This window comes from Lepisosteus oculatus, chromosome 1, assembly GCF_040954835.1.
Source record: "Lepisosteus oculatus isolate fLepOcu1 chromosome 1, fLepOcu1.hap2, whole genome shotgun sequence".
Classification (NCBI taxonomy): Eukaryota; Metazoa; Chordata; class Actinopteri; order Semionotiformes; family Lepisosteidae; genus Lepisosteus; species Lepisosteus oculatus.
The window spans coordinates 15091005-15112557 of NC_090696.1; the positions used below are offsets into that span (position 1 = coordinate 15091005).

Below are 21553 nucleotides of genomic sequence, written 5' to 3' on the forward strand. Positions count from 1 at the left end.
AGGAAGACGGGCAGACTGCCTGGGAAGCTGCTGCAGCTCATCTCCAGCCCCGTGTTCCTGGATGGGCCCACACAGCCTGCCCAGGAATAAAAGCAGCAGCAGGTCAAGCAACAGGTCGGATCTGATGCCTAGCGGGTCGAGGCCGGTGGAAGGCGGTCCTTCCCAGTGTGCGCAACTTTTCCCTAAAGAGGCTTGGCTTTCACGGTTCAGTCCTATTAACTGTGGCTCGTTCTGTCAACCTCCACCTTGTTAACCTCCTTCTCTCCCCCTGCTCCTTGTGCCTCTCCATCTAGAAGGAAGAGCGATCTCTAAGTGTAGTCCTTCCACACAGCGGGTAAGACTGGCAGCGTATCTCGGCATCGCAAAGCTTGCCGCCTACCTGCTACAGCGAGCCTCCCAAACTGAATGACAGGCCAGCTCAGCACAGCTGACTTATTTTTTTCCCTGCTGCCCCATGGGAAATGGGAAATGTAAATAGTTACATTTCGGAGTTAATAAGACAAGAAAAACAAAGACCCTAACAGAAGCATAAGGCTTTGGCAGGTTTGCCCTGTGTTGTCAGAGCTGCTGTGATGCTTTCGACGAGCGTCGTTGTGATCTGTGCACATGCTTCACCTGGACGTGGTCAGGAGATGAAAGGCTTCGGGCTGCTTTGCGTAAACAGCCAGATGTTGTGTTTGGAGGTTTTTGGCAGCTGTACAATACCAATAGGTGGCGCTGTCTGCGGCCTGAAATCCTGATAGTGATCTGCAGGAAGCCCTGAGGAAGGAGGTTGGCTTCCTCCTCCAGCACATCCTTAACCGTCTGCATGGGAGTGTCTGCCTGCTTGTGCTCTGCATTCAACTAACCCCTAACTTGGTTTTGCATTAATGACGCTTACCAGCCTTGATGTGCGCCCTTCTTATGAAAGCAAATAAACTGGGCAAAAATATCCAGGTAAATCTTGGCCAGTAGCATCCCTTATCAATATCTCATTTGATTGCAAAAAAACGCGCAAGCCAGCGATTTCTGAAACATTTGCACTGCCTTCCCACTGACAGTGCATTGACTTCACGTGTCTGCTGGTATGTTGACAAACTGTGTGTCCACTTCGTCTGTGCTCTCCTCAGACAATGTGTCTCCAACAAAGCACAGGAGGCGTCTTAGTGTGGCTGCAGCCTTCAGCAGAAAATTGGCAAGCATAGGAAATCCTTTTCAGCACCGGGGAGACACACAGCGAGAGAGATCTTGTTCCATTGCCTTGGCTGGAGATGAGGTTCTACTTTTTGCAACCTGGTCAGCATTGCTGATGTACAGCTAAGAGACGAGTGATAGCATAAACCACCTGGATTTGACACCCTTCTTTAAAACCGATTGTGACAGAAGACACGTTACTGCAGCCTTTATTAAGGTGTTTCCTCCTGTGGGCAATCAGAGTTGCACATATCTTAGGCAGCCTGTCACATGGCTTTGGCAGAGGCAGTTCTCTCTGTTCAGGTCATATCTCAGGCTTTGAAATGGAAGCACTGTTCTCTCCTGTCCTCTGACCTGATCCCTGCTGAAACGGTACGGGATAAACATTTTCCCACATGTCTAGAGCTGGATGGGCAGAGATAGTCTGTGATGCCAAAGCTGTGTGGCGGAACGCCTGCAGGATGTGTAAGCCAGACCAGGGGGGAGATTTCTGATAAGTTGCAATGTAACGTATCCTCTGTTCTGTTGAATACTGAAGCTAATGTAGTTCAAGCAGGAAGCTGCGTCAGTGTGCGTAGGCTGCAAAGGAACAAGTAAAGGTTTATTCCCTGCTGAAAAGAGAAGAAAGGAAACACAACGTTTTGTCTGTGGAGTCTTCTTCGGGTGAGAAGAAGGCTCAGAAGCCCAGAGATGGTTTCCTTTCTTCTCTTTTCAGCAGGGAATAAACCTTAACTTGTTCCTACTGAAGCTAATGCTTCCTTTCTTGTTCCAGTAAGAGCAGGAACAGTACTTTCTTAATTCTGAGGACCAGTCTGTGCACACAGTGCTTAGGAAATTAGTTACCCTGTTCAAAGACCTCCACTGTGGATACTGCATGGTGGTCAAGGTGTGTGGTACCTGGGTCCACTTCCTTTGGCTCTGAGCATCTTCTCACAGCTGTTGAGTATGTCCACTGAGATTCTGGACACAAACTGCAGTCACCCTCAGCCAACGTTGGCTCCCTTCAGTGTGTGCTTCCATCATGAAGGGGCTTGACCACGTTACCCCTGGGGCCGTTGGCGTGAGTGTAAAACGTCACCGCTTGACGGCGTGCAGTTTTCACAGGCCAGCTTTCTAAACTCCCTGCGTGCATGAAGAGGCCAGGCTGCAATGGAACAGGATCGTCCCTGTGCCCGCGGTGAGACTGCTGGCACGAAGTCTGTTTGGGCAGAACAGTGGAGGTGTTTGAAGAAGCGTGACCCCTGACCTCTGACCTCTGTCTTTCTTGGAGAGAGGTGTCTCTGTCCCTCCTGCTTGGCGAGGCCGAGGGAGGGGCACGTCCTTCACCACCTACACCGTCGTGCCCCGTCAGCCTGCAGGTGCCAGTCTCTCTTGCCAGCTGCCGTCCGTGGCGTGTGCCGAAGCCATAACCTTGCCCTTCTGCCCTCTCGCCCTCAGACCTCCGAAATCAGCCCTTCCTGCGTGCCGACGCGGTGATCCGCAACGGCTGGAGAAGACTGTGAGACCCGCCGCCATCGGATCCGGAAGCGGGTCCTCTGTGCAAACCGCCCACTCCGCCCCACCCCTCCCTCCCCACCCAAAAACAATCAGAGCCTGCGTTCAGGCATTGCACACTTCCTCCAGTCACAGGCCCGCGTCTGCAAGGAGAGGAGCACACGTTGTTTTAATTTATTCTTTTTTCGAGACGTTTGAAGTTGAGTGGCGGTGGCCGAAGGCTGGGGTGTTCGCCCGCGCCAGAGGCGCTGTGTCCGGCAGGAAGCCGCGATGCGCGGCCCCTCAGACCTACCCCGCACTGCAGGGGGCGCTCTGAAAGACAGCAGCAGTTCGGCCTCCTCTATGCCCCCAGCTGGTCCTCGGCCGTCTCCACGGAGACCAGAGGGCTGCCCAGTTTGTGTGCTGGACTGGCCCTGTGCTGTGGACCTGCTTTGGCCTTCGTTGCCAGAACCGCCGACGGTTCCCTCTTTTCCAGCTCCAGGTGGGAATGCCCGCCAGGTGCCTGGAGCGCGATGAGAAAACAGACAATCTAGCAGAACCAAACTGCTTGACTTCTCTTTTTTTTAAAGAAGTGCCTCAATGTTATGACAGTATTATTTTCAAAAGCATCTTGTTCTTATGTTTTTTTAATGTTTTATAAGCCTTTATGTTAGGTTTTATACATTCCTGTTGTATTGTCCTGTATGTCTTAAATATCAATACTGTACAGAAACTATGCAATGTCTTAATCTGACTTCCAGCTTTAAATAAGGCCTTTATTGTGTGCAACATGACTTTCTGGATTCTGGAGGACTAGAGGAAACTTGGACATCTTTATACTGTACTGGCTAATTCAGCCTGTTACTTCTGCATTTTGTTTTACAGTGGCACTCCTAAGTGCTTTCCACACATTCTCACTGGTCATGGTGTGTTGTACAGCTGCTGTGCTTTTACTCTTCTCAATCCCAGCCCGAGTTACAGTCTTGCTGGAAAACTCTGTCCCACTATCCAGGCAGACACGAGGCAAGCTGAGGGCAGTGCAGGTAAAGACCACATCAGTTATATTCCTCTCCCCCTCGTCCGCTGTTGTGAGCTGTCAGGCGTGATATCGCTGCCACAGTCTGGCGTGTCGGAGGGATCCGTTCCCCAAGCGAGGTCTGGTGTCCTTAATATCCAAGACTGGGTCTGCTGTTTTGTGCAGCGCCCATCTTGTCAGACAACAAGCCCACGGCAGCTGTCTGCCCGAGTGCATGCTGGGATTAAACGAGCCCTTGCACAGGCTCATGCCCCGCGTGTGACAAGAGACACGAGGATCCTACGGCAGCCTCCGTTAAACGGTGGAAGTGCTTGTAAGCTTGCTTCCTAGAAACGTTTACATTTTGAAGAGGGGAAAGGAGCAGGGCAAACGAACGCCCTGCACTAGGCTGATGGAGTCCAGAGTAACTCGACCACGCAGGAGCCTGAGGCGAATAGTACCTGCTCTCCTGATGCTGCTTTTTTTTCTTCAGACAAAATTGACCTGCCTTCACAACAAAATAACCTTTTAAGCGTGAAATTCACTTAAGGGAACTTTTCGTTTCCCACAAATACAAAATGACAACATTTTCACCGATTAACTTGTGGCTCTTATAGCCATATTGCACTCTCGCACCTGCGGCTGTTTAATGCCAGTGCCTTATTCTGTATTGTTTTCTTAAAAAACACAGGCCAAGACTGTCTCTTAAAGCCGAGAATTCCTCTGTGCCTATTGTTGATGGAGGCGATTGTATTTAGCCTGACTAACCCCCTTGGAAGCAACTTCCAGCTGGCAGACCGTAAGGTATCCAGATCCGCAGTACCTCTCCTCATGACTCCTGCGGGACCCGACAGGCAGCGAGACCAGGGACTCCCAGAGCTGGCAGCCCCCGCTGTCCCCGGCCTCCTGCCGCAAAAGCTGTGCAACAGCTCTGACTGTAGCTGGTACTCTTGTTTTAGACAGAGCACCTCTTGACAAAGACGATTCGATGCCAAAGATGAAACGGGACAAAGTGCAGAGTGGATCCAAAGCCATTTTTATTGTCGTGTTCATGAAGTCCTTGAGGCGTTTGCCTTGATTTGAAGATCTGTTCTTTGGCGGGGGAGAGACTGCCGGCCTGCAGGCATTTACTTCAGGTGAGGCCTGACCGCACAGCCCTGCTTGTATTCCCCGTCCGCAGGACTGGTTGGGCGTTACTCCCCTCTGCTCTGGCGTGACTTGCCACCACAGGGGCTGTGCGGGCAGAACCCCCCCCCCTGTCCGTAACCGGCAGTCTCACCTCCCCCTGCCCGGGACACGGGACGCGGTTCTCGCAGACGCCAGCGGATGTCCAGAGCCGCAGCCCGGCCCAGGGACGGTTTACTCACCAGGGGGCCGAGGCCTGGACGCTGGCTGTTGTGGGCTCTGCTGCCTCCGGGGGGCGCTGCTCCAGCGCTGCCCTGTGGACGTTTATCCGGGTTCCTGTTCCGGGCAGCGCCAGGCCAGCGCCTCACCTTGCCGATGCTATTGACTGGGTTTGACCGAATGGTCGCTGGTGAGAAGCTGTTCCACCCGCGAAGCAGAAAAGGAGTGATTGTCGCCGATCTGCTGGCGAGCAGCAGTCCACTGTCCGTCGCTGATGTTTGAGTCAGGGGTGGGCGCTGGCCTCTTCTCGGACCCGCGCTTTCCACAGCTTTCCCAGAATCCCAGTGGACACTACTTCCTTAATATTGTAACATACGTTATCCTTTTTTTTTTTACATGTTGTAAATGTATGAAGGAAAAAAAAGTGTTCTACCAATCCTGTATAACACTACTTGTAAAAAAAATAAGCGAAAGCAAATTTTTGTGCTGCGCCCAATGAAGTTAATAAATCTTCTTAATAAAAGGCTAGCCCGTTCCCCTGGAAACGTGTGCTTTTTCAGTGGTCTGCCATTGCCTCTAACTATGACAGGATTTCCTGTTACCCCAAAAATACCAGGAAACTAGTCCCTCCAAAACCATTGGGGATCCACTGGGGGTTTTATTTTAACATGAATACTTCTCCTTCTACAAACCCCAAGAGATGAACACGCACGTGGGCTCCTGCCCAGGGATGAGAGAGCAGCGCACGATGATCAGTGATGGACCCTGCCTCGGACTGTGGCTTTAGTCGTTTACTACAGTGCCTGCTCAGGCGGGGCAGAAACGGTGTTTCCCCGCAGAACAGAACACTTTGTGCAGCTCTTAAAGGGCTTATTAAGCTGTTTTCCATAATGCTATGAAATTGGCTTTCAGAAAGTCTTGGATCAATGAGAACTATCAGCACCTAATGTAGGTGAGTAAGAAAGGTCTATGTTCAGTGTTGCACTATGCACAGTTTGTGTTTGTGTGTCCAGAGTGTGTGAGGACATTTACTCTTTGTGCTCAGTGTCGGTATGTGTGTTCAGTGTGTCGTCACTGACTAAGTGTCCAGTTTTCACTGAAGGAATGTGTCTAGCCCTGATCTTCCCTTCTCATTCTTCCGGTGTATATGTGAGACTTGTGCTGCCTTTCTGCCTGCTCGCTCTCTCCCCACACCACTCTCTCTCTCCGGATCCTTGTCTTTCCTTCTCCCTCTCCCATTCCCCCCTGCTCCTGTCCCTCTCGGGCTCCTCTTTGCGCTCCTCTGGCTCAGTCCTGCCACGCTCAGCAGGTGGTCGACCCTTCCACTCACACGCAGTGGCAGCACAAAACCAGGAGAGAAGTGTGAAACAGTGGACAGACCCAGCTGACCATCAGGCCTGACTAACCAGAAGCTGTGCGGGAGGGGTTACACTCTCCTGGCTAAAAGGATAGTTTATCGGTTCATCAATTGTCTGCTAAAGAGTCATCACTGAAGCCAGTGACCTGAATTGATTTTGCTGCACTACACTATGTCCCTCTAGAATCAGGTCTGGAAATTGAGCAGAATACTTGCTTAACCAATTGATAACTTCAAAGTGTTCTTTGTAGGAAGAGGTGATTAAGACTCCAGGACTCAGGCTGCAGGGCCCCCTGTTAAGTCACAAAACCGGTGCGTGGGGTATTCAGACACACGAGTGTGAGGATGTCAAACCCAGTTTGACTGGTGACCTTTGACCCCTGCTGGTTCAACCTATCCCCTGATCTGCGCCTGTGTTTTTTTATCGGTGACAACCTGATTTCTGTGGATGTGCACCGCAGATACTAGAGTCTGTTAGGAATCTGGAATCTGCAGAAAACGAGAAACTGAAGAACGTTCACTAAGCTGAGGAGAGACTTCGGAGCCCCAGCCTCGAATCCACTCCATGTGAGCAGAGCAGACGCACACAGGAGGGGTGTTCAGGAGGAAGAGGGGATCCCTATTTGATTGTCAAGACCAGCAAGCTTTTCCCGCCCCTGTATGGACAACACACCTTGTGCAGAAACTGAAAATATGCGGAACTCACACAGAACATGCTGCAGAAGTTTTTTTATTGGTTACAGACTTCTAGAAAGAGGTGAAGCAGGACTCATGTAGGCCCGTGCTGTGCATGTACATCTCTGCCCGGGCCCGCGTGCGAGAGCGGGGTTCGTCAGCTCCACACGTTACTTCTGGCGCCGCAGTAAAGCCTTGAGTCTCGGCAGGTACATGGCGGGTGCCTGGACAACATCCAGGACCCTGATGGCCCTAGGGTCCCAGACGCAGGTCTCCTCCAGCCCCGAGGGGTTTAGGTTGTAGGATTTGGGCGGCACCCAGGCTGCGTCGTACCCGGCCTTGTGCCAGGTCGTCCTCAGGGGGTCGTTCTGCTTGGTGATAGCTTTCACCCGGCCCAGCTTCACGCGCAGCTTGAACAGGACCCTCATGGGAGGGGGCAGGTCCAGGGGGTACCGCTCGGCCTTGCGGTAGTCCCTGCTGACGTAGACGCCCCTTCCCAGCATGCCTGAACTCGACTGCTGGAAGCCGCGTATCAGGATGGACTCGCGGCGTTCGGCCGAGTGCCGTGGTACATGGTGAAGATCTTGAAGCGTCCGCGAGGGGCCTTCTGCACAGACAGCTGACGGTCCAGCAGGGTTTCGGGGGCTGAGACCAGCAAGGTGTCGTTCTGCAGCCGGGCCGGGTCGGCCAGACCAGTGGATATGAACACGCCCACAACTTCAGGGAAGAATCAGACAAGAGAGTCAGATCCGTCTTTCTGACTGTGGAACTAATCTAGGAATTGCTCATTAAAATTTCATTAGGAATAACAACACCCAATAATTAAGCGTATTGAAGGTTTTTTGAGTGTTTAAGTCACAGGAAACGTGGATTTACCCACTTAGTTGAGAGCTGACCCCCTGGCCACAGGACTGCAAAGCGAAGAGTGACCATGGGTCAGCTGGAGCTGAAATAATTTCATGTCCATAATGAATCTGCTGTTTGGCTCGGTACTTGCAATGGACACCTGTCTTTAACATTCTTAATTTCTACTGGGCTACAACACTGAGTTCTCCCAGCTCTTCTGGGTGTGTTCTGTGAATTCTCTATCATAAGGTTAAAGCAATAGGCGGCTTAGCAGCTTTCTGTATTTGCTCTTTTCAAACGTTTCTCCTAAAAGAAAATGAAAGTGAGTTTTGGAAAACAGAAAAAGTATTGCATACAAAAGTGTCCTTGTTTCTAAAAATATTGACCACAGTATGCATTATTCTCCACTTGATCTCTCAATATCAGTAACAGCTCAGATTTCTCCACACACCGTTGGACTGCAAGTTAACGTTGAAAGTGTAGCCGTTACTTTTTGAGAGTCCTTCTCTTGAAAGAAGAGTGTGAGCGCAAAGACCTGCGTGCGGAGGCAGAGTTTTTCACTTCTCTCTTCTCCACTCTGAATGACCCCACGGATCAGCACAGGTCCAGCCTCCATGAAAGCTGAGCTGAACGAGTCTTTTTTCAGGGCGTCCGAGATGGACAGGATGGACAATATTGCACAACACTGTGGAACACACCTGGCTCTGTTGCGGCAGCCTCAACAGACTTCAGGAGGAAACAGACACTCACCCAAGACTGCAAACGCCATCATGTTTCCGCAGGCCATGGTTAATCACCGAGAGGCTATCAAAACGCTCACGTCCACCTGGAAGAGAGAATTTCAGATGCTCTTTCTCCGGAGAAGTTTCTAGAGATGACGGGCTCACGCTGGGCTCTCGCTTTTACATCTGCTGCCCAGACCGGTGGGAAAACAGGTCCCCTCTCTCTCTGGGGCTCCCACGACTCAGAACTGGACCCACAGCATGAGCTGGGAACCCCTTTACCCATCCTGCTAACACCAAGTGGTCAGCTCTCAAAACCCCCTCTTTTTACACCCTAAAAAAGACAAACTGAGGAGAACGTCTGCTTCACAGTGCAGAAAGAGACAAACCACCTACAAAGAAGAGAAAAGCAGAGACCAGTGAAGGAATTTACCGTTTTCAATGTTGCTCAATTGGCAGACAGATGACACGTCTTTCATTTGAAGCAATTATTCCCCGTTTCAACAATTATTTGTTCAGGAGACGCAGATTATTCCAACAGTTGTGGAAAGTACAGGAAAACATATTTTCAAAGATCGACCCCAGGTTCAGACTGTGGATATTCATTTCTACAGATATGTTTGTCTGCACCCCTAAACCCATTGGGTGTTAACACAGTGCAGGGCGACGTCCCCTTTGATTAACAAAGCGTTGGTTATCAAGACAGCCTGATATAGAGGTTTCCCTTTCAAGTCTTACCTGACAGTGTGAAGAAGGACGCAGGCTCTTCCAATCCAACAGCATCGGCCTGCTTTTAAATGTGCTCGGAGTGGCAAAACAGCAGCTGTAGAGTGTTGTGAATTAAGATAAGATAAATGTTATCGCTTCCTATTTACACAGATATTATAGATTTTTATTGCATCCTTACCTTAGCGCTTTTTAGCCCGCCTTAGTACATATTAGCTCATCGCGTTGTGCCCAGTGTCAAGAGGCTTTGAAGCCTGGAAAACGTTGCTAGACGGGGCAGTGTGGAGTAATGCTAAGGGCTCTGGACTCCTTACTGGAGGTTGAGGGTTCAAGCCTCTGCTACAGACGCTGCTGTTGCAGGCTTCTGCTCAGTGCTTCGTCTCAGGGGCTCCAGTCCACCCAGCTGTAACCAGGAGGGTCACCCCGAGATGGACAAGCAAGGGGGAGGTGACCCCTCAGTCTGCTCTGTCCGACATGTGAACCTGTGGGGGGGAAGTGAGGAATTTACACCCCACACACTGTACACTTGTTCTGTGTTAAGCTGTCAACAATGTAAAAATGAATTTCCCAAGAAAACAGCTGTTCCATGTGAGCTGTTATTCACCTAGATAAGAAATTAGACAGCAGCCGTGAACTGAATGGATGCACTGTCTTTCTGTTTAACTTCTTCAATGCAGGAAGACCTTGACAAGCCGGACAAGAGGAGTTTAGTTTTATTTACAACAGGAAAAATGCCCCATTATCAACCTGTGGATCTCTTTCATGCAGGAAACACCTTCTTTAGAGCAGTGTCTGCAATTCTTCTTGGAGTCAGTCCAGGGAAGAGTCACCACAAACACTCCCAGACCTACAGGAATGTCCTGGACTGACAGGCTAGAGAGAAAACAGAGAAAACTACCAGGAGCCCTAATTCCCTTTCCACACACAGCTCTGAAGCTGAACACAAGCAGCAAACTACAAGACATAGACATGTAATAAACATAAAATGTACTGTTTTAGGATTTAATTATGTCTATTTTCTATTTATTATAAAAGCACAAAATTACAAAGTGCACCAAAATTATGGCGTGTTAAATTAAATATATCAAAGTTTTCGAAAGTTACATTAGACGGAAATCGTTTATCTAGATCAATGCGAGGATGTTAGTCATTAAAAGAGACATCAGAAGATTAACAATAACAAGATTGATTTGCTTTAAGCCATGATTTCACTTTAGTTTTAAATGTTATGAAATTAGATGATTGTCTAATGCTAGATGGCATTGTATTCCAGAATCCAGATCCTCTTGATGAAAATGCTGACTTTCCGGACTCAGTGGCTCTATACTGTACCAGTCATCTCCAGCAGAGGCTCTTGTGTTTGTGACTGTCAAACCCAGAGTGATATAAAACATTTCACAGGAGGGGGACTAAGATTATTTATGAATATAAAAAACAGGCAGGCATCTGCAAAGCACATGTAAATGATCAAATGACAGTAGATGAGTTATTATAGTTCTTCATTCTGTTATATACTGGTGATGGTGCGTTGATTTCTTGTCCTCAGTGTTTTCTTGTACAATGTAAACAGAGGTCTGAGCATAGTTTTTCCCACCTGTGACCAACTTATTATATAAGTGCGTATATAATGCATGTATAACTTTGCAGTATATGTAGTTCGAAGAAGTTCACGTGGGTAGCTGCTTCAGCACACGTAGGCTGCATAGGAACAATGAATAGGTTTATTCCATGCTGAACACAACGTTTCAGCTGTGCTGCTCACACCCGAAGCATCTGTAGTTAGCTGTTTTAGGATATATCCGAAGTTCGTGAGATTACGTTTGACTGTTTACAACCATTTTCACGTGTTTTTGGACATAGGATTTGAATCAATAGCAATCCCAAGACATGTAAAATGAGACGCAAATTTACCATTTTCACCATTTACAACAGTAGGATCATTCATGTCTCCTTCTTCTTCATAGACAAGCACCTACAGAGCGTCATGTTTACATTTAATATGAGGCATGTATTTGAAAGCCAGTCTCATATTTTTCTCACGGCAAAATTAGTTTAGTTTATGGGATATTTGTTATGTGGATTTTGCATGTACAGTACATAAAGAACTATGTCATCAGTGAACTTCTGTATATTCATTTCATACATACAAGTAGGAAATCAATAATAAGCTGTCTACAAGACCCTGCAACTCATAACTGGCAGCTCACTGAAGCTCAGCAGGTGTGACCCTCGTCAGTACCTGGACCTCCTGGGAAACACTAAGGCTGCTGCTGGAAGAGGTATTAGTGGAGCCAGCAGGGGGCGCTCACCCTGCAGTCTGTGTGGGTCCTAATGGGTCCAGTACTGTGATGGAGACACTAAAATGTAAAAAGGCGCCGTCCTTCGGATGAGATGTAAAACCGAGGTCCAGACTCTCAGTGGTCATTAAAAAACCCAGGACATTTCTCAAAAAGAGTAGGGGTGTAACCTCGGCATCCTGGTCAAATTTCCCCCTGGCCTTTACCAATCAAGGCCTCCTAATAATCCCCCTCTATGAACTGGCTTCATCACTCTGTTCTCCTCCACACTTAGAGCTGGTGTGTGGTGAGGTACTGGAGCACTCTGGCTGCTGTCGCATCATCCAGGTGGTGGAGGAGAGTCCCCATTACCTGTGAAGCACTTAGACTGGTGTCTAGAAAATGCCTTTCTTAAATCTAAAAAACGGTACACCTCCATTATCAAGTTTGGATTTCATTTGTTCAATAAGCAACAGGGGAAACTCTAAGGAAGTTTGCATTTTACACCGAGAACGGGAGCTACTTCATTACACAGAGGGATGCAGGGAACTTCGCTGAATTTGGGATATAGTGTTCTTCCCAATATCCCAATCACTGTCCACGGGCGTGCTACATACAGCACAGGAGCTGAGCTCTCTTGAGGCTTAGTAAATACATTCTTAGTATTTACTCTCCTAATATCGTAAAGGAATTGATTTTCCAAAGTCGCAGACCGCCAGCTACCGAAACATTATCGAGTCGCGTTTCGTAGAGTAACCGAAGGGCTACAATGCAGGTACTGTAGATGTCAGTTGTTGAAAATGGAGGCTGGGCTGAGAGACAACCCCCAGGCAGGACTCGCCCGTCGCTGAGTAATGTAGCGTTCAAGTCAGGAGCGAAACAACTAGACCAGCCCATCAGCTTTGCTCTTCGGTAACCTCCTCCCACCGCCTGGGCGAGACTTGTTTGTGTTGCTGAAGAGGTAGCAGCCTCACTGCCTGTGTACTGCGCCGGAACCGTGGGCCTTCCTTGGGCGGCTCTGGAGGGATTTTGAGGGGTACCCGCCTGTTTCAGCCATGCCCGCCGGGACGGAGAGAACAGGGACGCCTCGGAAACGCGGTTTATCCAAGGGAATGAGCGAGGATGAGTCCTTGCGGCATATCATGAAAGAGGTGAGGGGGGAAAACACACACATTTACTACGCGTTTTAACCTTGCGTGTGAATGAAAACATTTACCAAGCTCCAACTGTTGTTTAGTAAACTTAACCACACGGCCTCGCTCCTCAAGGCGTTGGCGAACGGAGTTAACAAGAGGGAGGGTTGAAAATGAGTCTTAATGCGCGTTTTAATAAAAGTAAGAGTCGGTTTCATCAGGGTATCTGGGAATGCGGTTTAGTGGCTTTGATTCAGCGATTTCCTTTTAAAATTGGGAATGAAATGTTTGTTCTCGAAACAAAGTCTCGGGTTTCCCTAATAATTCGTCAGATTCAAGTCCTTGGGATGACAGATTCGCGGTTAAAATCACAGATGCTCTTGTTTGTAGACTGCCCTTAGCTGAAGACGAACGAAGGTACCGTAAATAACAAAAACGGCAAAATCAGCGTATTGTCTCAGTAATTACAGAAGGATCACGAGGGGCGACGAAGAATAGTTTTCGCAATACTGAGTAGTTCCTTTTTTTTGTGCAAGACTTGTAGCGCGTCCTTTGATGTGTTACTGGAAGTAGGGGCAGAACTCGACTCCCTCGGCTCTTGGGTTTTGTTGTCTCGCTTCTCTGTTCGTTTCCGTAATAGGAAACAGCCCACGGCGCGCTTGCGGGTCCCGAGTTCACAGCTCCCCTTTGGGGGTGTCGTATCTGTCCCGTGCCCTGGCCCCAGCTTTCCCATAAGGGTGCCGGCTCGCTTCGCTTCGGCTCTGTTTAGGGAAAAGCAGGCTTATCTCCTGCCCGTTTTTCGCCTAATTTAGCGGTGTGTGTCACTCACGGTCGTGGGGGGGAGAGGGTTTGCTGTTCTTGAGAAAACGCTGCTTGTTCAGTCAGTTTTGGGGCCGGCCCAGCACAGATCAGGGGAAGGTCCCGACGGGCCTGGGCTGTGCTTGTGGCCGGGATGAGCATCTGAGCTCCGGCACACTCGCTTTCCTCAGGAGGGTGGCAGCCTGAAGCCGAGTGCACCAGCTCAGTGGGCATGGCCAATGCTGGGCTGAGCCGTTGGCCCACAGCTGGGACTGGCCCGGTTCTGGCGCCTCTGCAAGCGCAGCACTGCTGTGAGCAGCACTGTGACAGACTCCCTGTGCCCAGGTGTGTGTCTCCAGGGCAGGGGAGGGTTTGACGTGGCTCAAGTGGCCGAGCGATTGTCTGACCCCTGCAGGGCTGTCGGGCTGCACGGCGGCCGTAGTGATGGTCAGCGCTGGGTGGCGGCCCAGGATGCTCCGTACCCTGAATCCCGTGTCTGGGAGGAAGGGTCAGGAGAGACTCTCCATGGTGCAGGTCAGAGTCCAGACTGAGCTCTGTGGGGACACGCGGGGAGGACCGATATCCAGAGCAACGTCCCTACGAGTGCCTCCCGTCCCTGTCCCACTCCGGCCCAGACAGGCCGGGGCATTCCCTCCTCGCAGCCCGATCGCCCAGCCGGCGCCATGACTTCACGGCTCACTCGCGCCGGCAGTGACTGTGTCCGGCTGCAGCTCGCCCCAGCCCGCGCCCCGGTCCAGAGCTCCGCGCCCCAGCCCCCAGCAGCGTGGTCGGCACTGTAGCTCCCGCGCCGTGATGCTTGCTAACAGGGCGATGAGGGACAGACAGGCTGGCCCCTCCAGTCTGACTGCTTCTCACATTGTGCTGCCCTGGTGACGGTGTAGCAGCTGTCAGCGAGACCTCCGACAAGTCTGCCTCATTGTTTGTGTGGCCATGGCTTAGCTAATTGCTTTATCCAAGGCAACAGGCTGTCAGGTACTGAACGGAAAGTGACACAGTGCACCCGTCCCTCATGTTGAGGATGGTTCAGACCTGACTGCAGACAGCTGAGCTCCGCAGTGAGTGCAGGTTTGGACCGTAGGACTGGCAGGGGCTCAGGAATCTGCTGCAGGGCAGGTAGAGGTGTTGCCCTGGGCTTATCTGTGTGTCTCTTGCACACACACCGGCGCTGGTTCCTCACAACTCAGGCTGGGCCATCGCCCTTCCCCTGCCCTGTTCGCAAACAGGAATTCAGGGTTGGTGGGAGAAGGGCGAGACATTCTTGCGAAGGGTGTGAGTGCATTTGTGTGGAAAATGCTCAGTTAGTAGCGTTGTTTCCTTTTCTGGAGGCACCCCTGCCTTGTCCAAGCATGGAGTTTTCGCCCCCAAGTATGGTTTTGTGAAAATCGACACTCCCACACTGCCGGCCTGCTGTTAGTGATTAATAACTGCCGACTGGGGTGGAAATGATGTGATGTGAAAAGTGGGGTGAGGGTCCCCAGCCCAGAAACCCCACTCCGGCGGCCCCCTCGCCCACTTTTGGGGGGGGTCTGGGTCACCCAGGAGGCCAGCCCGCCCGGAGCGAGTCGTGTCGCTGGGCGTGCGCCGCAGTGCGAGTCCTCTGGCTTGTCGAGAGTTGTTTACTGCTCCCTGCCCTGCCCGTCTCGGAGCGGAGAGGGTGTGATCGCTCCTTTAGAAATGTTCCTCTGTGAACTCACACTCTGACAGCCTCGCCTTTGTCTGTCTTATCTTGTGACGTGCGTGTTCGTTTTGTTGCAAGGGTGCAGGGACTTTCGGGGTGGCGTAGCATTAGTGTGGGTGAGCCCTCGGTCTGGTGACTGAGCCAAACCCAGTTGGGTTGGGGCTTCGAGTCCCTGCTGCTGACGAGGTGAATTTAACATTCGTAAAACTGGCTTCTTCGTGATCGTTCTGCCCGAAGGGGTCTTGTGTGGAAGAAGATCAGAGCGAGTAAAAACGGAGCTGAAGGCTGTCAAGCGCAACTCTTAAATTGGCAGCCTGACAGGCTTGGATCGTGAGGCGAATCTGCCAGTGAGTCAGCCTCACCCTGCGCCCTGTCCCAGTACCCAGCACCCAGATCCCGCAGCTCAAGGTGGTCTTGGTTTCGCGCTGTGATGAGCACTCCAGGTTCTGTGTCAGCTGTGTGGGGAATGACAGGCTGGAGACGACTGTACAGGCTCCCTGACAGTTTTGCTGCCAGTTCTGTTACAGTGGGGCGTGATAATCGCAGAGGGAGAGAGTGCAGGCTCAATTCATGTTTATTCTAACTGATCACTTGGGAATCACTGTTATTTCTTTTAGTTGATCAGTTAAAGCTGTAGTGCTTTAGTACTTTAATTATCATAATAAGGGAGGACTACTTATGTCTTTTAACCGCACATACTATTATGTGATGGTATGGGGTGGACTTGATATGAATTTGGCTATGTGTGATGATTCTCTGCACTGACCCGTGCGAATGTCGAGACCTTGCTGTGCAGTACCCCAGTACTGTATGGTGTCCCAGCACTGTACCCCAGTGAGACGTCTTGGTCAGGTAAGGGTTAAATACAGTGTGAGCTTGCTGCTGCCCTGTGTGCTCTGGTCAGGGCGGGGATCGCTCTCTCAGTGGGGTGTAGAGGAGAATTGTGGGGCCCGGAGGAGACGGGGTGTCTGAGCTCTCGCTGTCCTTTCTTCCAGACCGAGGGCTCTGCCAGGCGCCTGCCCCAGGCCGACAGCAAGCTGGGCTCTGGCCGGAAGCTGGAGAGAGCAGAGACCCAGGTAACAGCCCTGCAGCCCCTGTGAGACTGAGAGCGTTTCTTTCCACTGCGTGTGCGTGTGCGTGTGCGTGTGCGTGTGCGTGTGCGTGTGCGTGTGCGGCGGTAGTGTGCGTGTGTGTGTGCGTGTGTGTGTGCGGAGTGCGGCGGTAGTGTGTGTGTGTGCGGAGTGCGGCGGTAGTGTGTGTGTGTGTGTGGGGCGCCGCGGGAGTGTGTGTGCGGGGCGCTGCTGGACAAGCAGTTAACCCGAAGTCTCGTAAAACACAAGAGCTTCAGTAGCACCCAGGTTGCTCTCGGCTCGCGACAGTGTGATATCTCTCCTGGTGTGTCGTCAGAAGAAAGTGTGAGAAGGAGGCAGCCTCACTGACTCAGGGCTCGAGAGTGACTCTCGGTATCGGTGCTAAAAAATGTCTTGCGTGTTGCGTTTGTCTGCTCCAGCAGGCTCCTAAATTCTCAGAAGAGTGTACCCCTCTTTCTTCCACAGGAATGTGACGATCATTCATATATTTTGTATTTTCTCCTTTCTGCCAGTCTGAAGAGGATCTGATTATGGGGCATCCTGAGATGGTAATTATGTCTTGCTGATTGCATAGAAGAATAATCCAGACTTTGTCAGAGCTCGTTGAAAGAAGGCAGCTAACTACAGAACGCCTCTCTCGTCTTGCTCTGAGGACCAGAGAGAAGACTGTATGTATGTGTCAGTCTGCCAGTGGGCTGTGAAGCTGTGTTGTCTAGTCCCCGTGCTCTTGGGACCTGCCTGTCCTTCTGTGTGTCTTGTCTGTGTGTTTAAAAATGGTCTGTGCTGTAATGTCAGCCGGCCTGTGTGCTGTCTGTGTGTTTAAAGATGGCCTGTGCTGTATTGTCAGCCAGCCTGTGTGCTGTCTGAGTGTTTAAAGACGGCCTGTGTTGTATTGTCAGCCGGCCTGTGTGCTGTCTGAGTGTTTAAAGACGGCCTGTGCTGTAATGTCAGCCGGCCTGTGTGCTGTCTGTGTGTTTAAAGACGGCCTGTGCTGTATTGTCAGCCGGCCTGTGTGCTGTCTGTGTGTTTAAAGACGGCTTGTGCTGTATTGTCAGCCGGCCTGTGTCCTGTCTGTGTGTTTAAAGACGGCCTGTGTTGTATTGTCAGCCGGCCTGTGTGCTGTCTGAGTGTTTAAAGACGGCCTGTGCTGTAATGTCAGCCGGCCTGTGTGCTGTCTGAGTGTTTAAAGACGGCCTGTGCTGTATCGTCAGCCAGCCTGTGTGCTGTCTGAGTGTTGGCCATGGAGCGTCTCCCAGTCTGCTGCTTGGTGGTCTGTTTTTGTTTGGCAGTTTTAGTGTCCCGGTGAGGGCTGTTTTCTGCTCTCCCTGTGTCTCAATGCCTGTGCCTCCCTCAGCCCGACCTCCAGGAGAGCTATGACGAAGCCCTGCAGGACATCCGGGCCCTGGAGCTGCAGCGGGAGGTGCTGCTGTTCGAGGTGGACTGCCTACGGGAAACGCTGGGGGAGGTGGAAGAGCTGCTGGCCGAAGCCCGGCGCGAGGGCACCGACGCCATGATGGTATGCCAGCCTCCGCCACACGCCACGGCACGCACAGTGCAGGAAGACAGCCGCTGCTGGCCTGAAGAGCCCCTAGTGCTGACCCACCAATGACAAATGGATCCTTTGGACGCTCTTTGCAAGAGATCACTGTACCTGCATGTGTCCTTTTGCTTTGTATGGACTTGTAAAGAACAGTGTGTCTGCATTGTGATTGCTGATGCAGACAGTTTTATATTTAGTGAGAGAATCTGACACGGAGCCAAAGCATCATGAGCTCAGTAACCAGGTATACAGCCTGCAAAGCTGAAGCAAGGTGAAACTGGACTCTGCAGGTCACACGAGCCTGGTGTCCGAGCAGCCTTACTGACGGGCCAGATGGGGAGGATGGCCTCCTCTCTCTTCTTACAGGTTCAGCCTGCGCTGGCTTTGTGTGGCTGTGACTGACTCTTCTGTCCGTTTTCAGGAGCTGGAGAGGGAGAGGCAGGCCAGGACGCAGCTGGAGATCAAACTGGACATCCTGGCGCAGGAAGTGCAGAGACTCAGAGAGGTGAGTGGCCCGACGTCCCAGCCTGCCTGTCTGGGGCTCCTGCTCAGTCCCACCTCTCTGGCCAGCGTGGTCATTGCTGGCCCTGAAGTGGCTTTGAAAAGGCTGCAGACCCCCTCCCCAACAGTGTACTTCACAGGAAAGCTGCTGAATTACAAGCATTGTTCAAACTGAGAGCATCTCGTGGATGAAAGTCTTGTGGCTTTAGGAGACTGGGATGTTGTGTTTGTGGGCAGGACAGTGGCACAGTGGTTCGCACTGCTGCCTCACAGCGCTGGGGCCCTGGGTGCAGTTCCAGATCTGAGGTGCTGTCTGTGTGGAGTTTGTATGTTCTCCCCGTGTTCATGTGGGTTTCCTCCCGCAGTCGAAAGACAAGGTGGTAGTGTAATTGGCTTCTGAGAAAATCAGTCCTGTTGTGAGTGTGTGTCCCGCGCTGGGTTGGGTTTGTGTCCAGAGTGTATCCAGCCTTGCACCCAGTGCTTGCTGGGATAGGCTACGGCTACTTTCCAACCCAAAATTGGAAGAAGCGGTTACAAAATGGATTTGGGGTATTTCGTTTTAATCCTGGAGTCCTGCAACGCCGTTTTAATGTGAATGGCAAATCTGTCCGAACCAGGTTTTAAAGAGTCTGTGCTTGGCGGCCTTACAATGAAAGGTTTCATACCCTCATTGACAGCATTGGCTCTAAATTCATGTTAAAAACGATATGATATGATTTAATTATTATAGATGTAGTTAATAAATGTTTTCTTATTTTTAGATAGTATTTTATATATTCAGATCTTTCCAATGTGGGGATTACAGTAGATCAGCCTTCCTTCCCAGCAGTCAGAACCGTCAGCCAGCCGTGAGCGGTGAGCTCTGTGCTCACGGCGCCTGCTGACCACCTGCCTTCTGCCCCCCAGGAGAAACTGGCCGTTCCTGCGGAGCCCGCTGGCCCCCTGGTCAAGCCCGGAGAGGAGCAGGCGGGCCTGGAGGAGAAGGAGGAGGAGGTGGCGGCGGCAGCGAAGGCGCAGAATGTCTCCCAGCCGGTCAGTGAACCAGACGGGGCCTCGGGCGGGGCGTTCTCCCCGGCAGAAACAGGACCGTCCGAGGACGAGGCCGAAACCACCGATGCGGGGGGCGTCTCAGCCTCATTTCTCTCGAGAGGGGAGGAGGTGCCCGCAGCGGAGCCAGGGGTCCCTACTTCCCCGCAGCGGGGGGCCCAGCAGGAGACTCTGCCCCCCCAGAGTGAGGAGGAAGCCCAGGCAGTGGAGTGTGTGCCCCCCCTGTCTGCAGCGGGGGAAGACAGCCCCCTGATGAAGTTCCAGAAGCTGGTCCACAGGACTCTGGCCCAGCTCCCGGGGCTGCAGGTGGCTACAGAAGTCCAGGATGCAGCTAAAGCCCAAATCAGGTCCCGGAGCAGCCTGGAGCCCCCCCTGCAGACCGAAGGGCCTCCTGAGGAGCCTCCAGCTGATTCCCTCCACTCATCCCGGGAATCCCTGACCAGGAAAGACAGCACTGAATCCAAGAATTCCGATTCCTGCACAGTCTCCTAAACCTGTCGGCAGAGAAGGATGAGCTGCAGAAAATGCAAATTGCACAAGTTGGAGCAGCTAGGCCAGTTTCAGTGCTCTTATTAATCCAGGACTGGCTGCACAGCAGAGCGGAGCTCCTCTCCCAGGGCAATCAATTTCCATTTTGTTTCTGTCATGTCTGAGTCAACATGGGCTCTGTCTTTGTGCCTCTCCCCCATGGAGAAGGACCTCTTTTAGCTGGTATAATCTTGGCAGAGATTTTTATTTTTAATTTTAAACGATTTAAGTGAGACTTCCACACATTTCCAGTTCCATGTTGAGAAGCAGAATACACAGACCTTCACTACTGTGCATTGTAAACAGGATACATATAGATATACGTTTTAACTACTGTAGAGGGCTGATGTTCCACAGAGCTCCATAATCTCGCAGCATAAACCGTAAAGTTAGCTAAGTCACTTCAGTCTGAAATTACCCAGCAGTCTCCAGGAGCCGGGTGGTCCTGGCGGCTGCTCTGGCTCCTGAGACTCACTGTTTCAGGGGAGGAAGATACCAGTGCCTCCAGCTTCATTTTAATGGGCAGCCATCAGTGAGGATTTAGGGATCCTGGATGTTCTGATTCCTGGTGTGATGGATGATTCTTCCACGGACCAAGGCCCAGGTCCACAGGCGCACTGCAGTTTGTTCACATCTCCGATGACCCTCTCAGGCTTCAGTCTAAATCCTGCTTCTGATCTGATGCGGTTTGTTTTTTAGAAGTGATGGTAGCGGTGGCACCTAAGGGGAAAATGGATCTAGGTCTTTCTCCAGTGCTTCCTCTTGTTATAACTCGTTTCCACCAAGGATCTCGGGAGGCCCAGTCCCAGGAGGTGACTCTGTAGAGGCTTGATCTTGAAGAGGAGACGGACAGCAGGAAAAATCCTGTTCCTGTTCAGGGCTCCTGTTGACCGGCTGCAGTCTTTGAGCCTGTGTGCTATTAGGCCTGGTCGGGGAGAAGCGTGTGTGTGCAGGGAGTGTGCTGTGGTGGCGATGGCAGCCGAGGAAGGTCTGGGTGTGCCGATGGCCACTGCTGGGATGGGAGCATGCAGGCTGGTATTTCCAGCTTCTCGGCAGGTAGAAGCAACACTTTCTTTTTACTGTAGTCAGATGCTTCCTAAACTGGGACGTGTGCTTTTCTTAAAGTTTGAAGTAGATTAAGCACTGAAACTCTTAACCAGAGTTAGCCTGTCTTTTAAAATGGTTCCGAACACTTGTGAGCACTGTAGTTGTACACAGTCTGGTTTGTTTAGCGCCTGAAGTAAGGTTTTGACTCACAGGATTCACGCACATATCTTCCTGGGGTGGCTGTTGTCTCACAGGGATGCTGGTGCTCAGCTTTCACAGCAAAGCCATGTTAGTGAACATATAGGGAAAAGAGCTTTCACTGCTTTAGGTCAGTTATTGTAATTCAATGCATTTATCAATTTAAAATGTGTGCTTGTACCACATGTATTGAGGAAACTGCATTATTTTAAGAATAAAAAAGGCTTTTAAATGTATCTGGCTTTTGATGCATTTGTCAACAAAGGTGCTCAGTGCACACCATTCTACAGGAAGATTAATTTACTGCTGAGAACAGAGGCTTTACACAGAGAGGTGGGGGAGTCTGGAACAAGCCGTTCACCCG

General features: G+C 51.1%; 2 protein-coding genes across 5 annotated transcripts in view; both read left to right on the top strand.

The window, feature by feature from the left end:
- The window catches only part of fmnl3 (formin-like 3), a 57710-nt gene extending 52170 nt beyond the window's left edge, over nt 1–5540 (top strand). For 3 of the 4 annotated variants that reach the window (XM_069178594.1, XM_069178585.1, XM_069178597.1), the window contains one exon: nt 2611–5540. In XM_069178594.1, the coding sequence (XP_069034695.1) occupies nt 2611–2675 (65 nt within the window). In that variant the 3' untranslated portion in view covers nt 2676–5540. Of the gene's footprint in view, nt 1–293; nt 335–2610 lie in introns of all 4 variants that reach the window. The other variant, XM_069178590.1, reaches the window with a different exon arrangement.
- A 6854-nt stretch (nt 5541–12394) lies between these two features.
- LOC107077040 (leucine-rich repeat flightless-interacting protein 2) lies at nt 12395–21425 on the top strand. The gene is made up of 6 exons (XM_015344352.2): nt 12395–12758; nt 16233–16313; nt 16841–16876; nt 17683–17844; nt 18290–18373; nt 19276–21425. Exons 1-6 carry the CDS (start codon nt 12663–12665, stop codon nt 19906–19908), a joined length of 1092 nt encoding a protein of 363 aa, XP_015199838.2. The 5' UTR covers nt 12395–12662; the 3' UTR covers nt 19909–21425.
- The last annotated feature ends 128 nt before the right edge of the window (nt 21426–21553 follow it).

What these genes read in the sequence shown, in the direction of transcription:
- LOC107077040 (XM_015344352.2), top strand. Translation starts at nt 12,663, where the DNA reads ATGCCCGCCGGGACGGAGAGAACAGGGACGCCTCGGAAACGCGGTTTA. An exon ending in TGCGGCATATCATGAAAGAG is followed by an intron (nt 12,759 to 16,232) that starts GTGAGGGGGGAA and finishes CCTTTCTTCCAG; the next exon opens with ACCGAGGGCTCTGCCAGGCG. An exon ending in TTATGGGGCATCCTGAGATG is followed by an intron (nt 16,877 to 17,682) that starts GTAATTATGTCT and finishes TGCCTCCCTCAG; the next exon opens with CCCGACCTCCAGGAGAGCTA.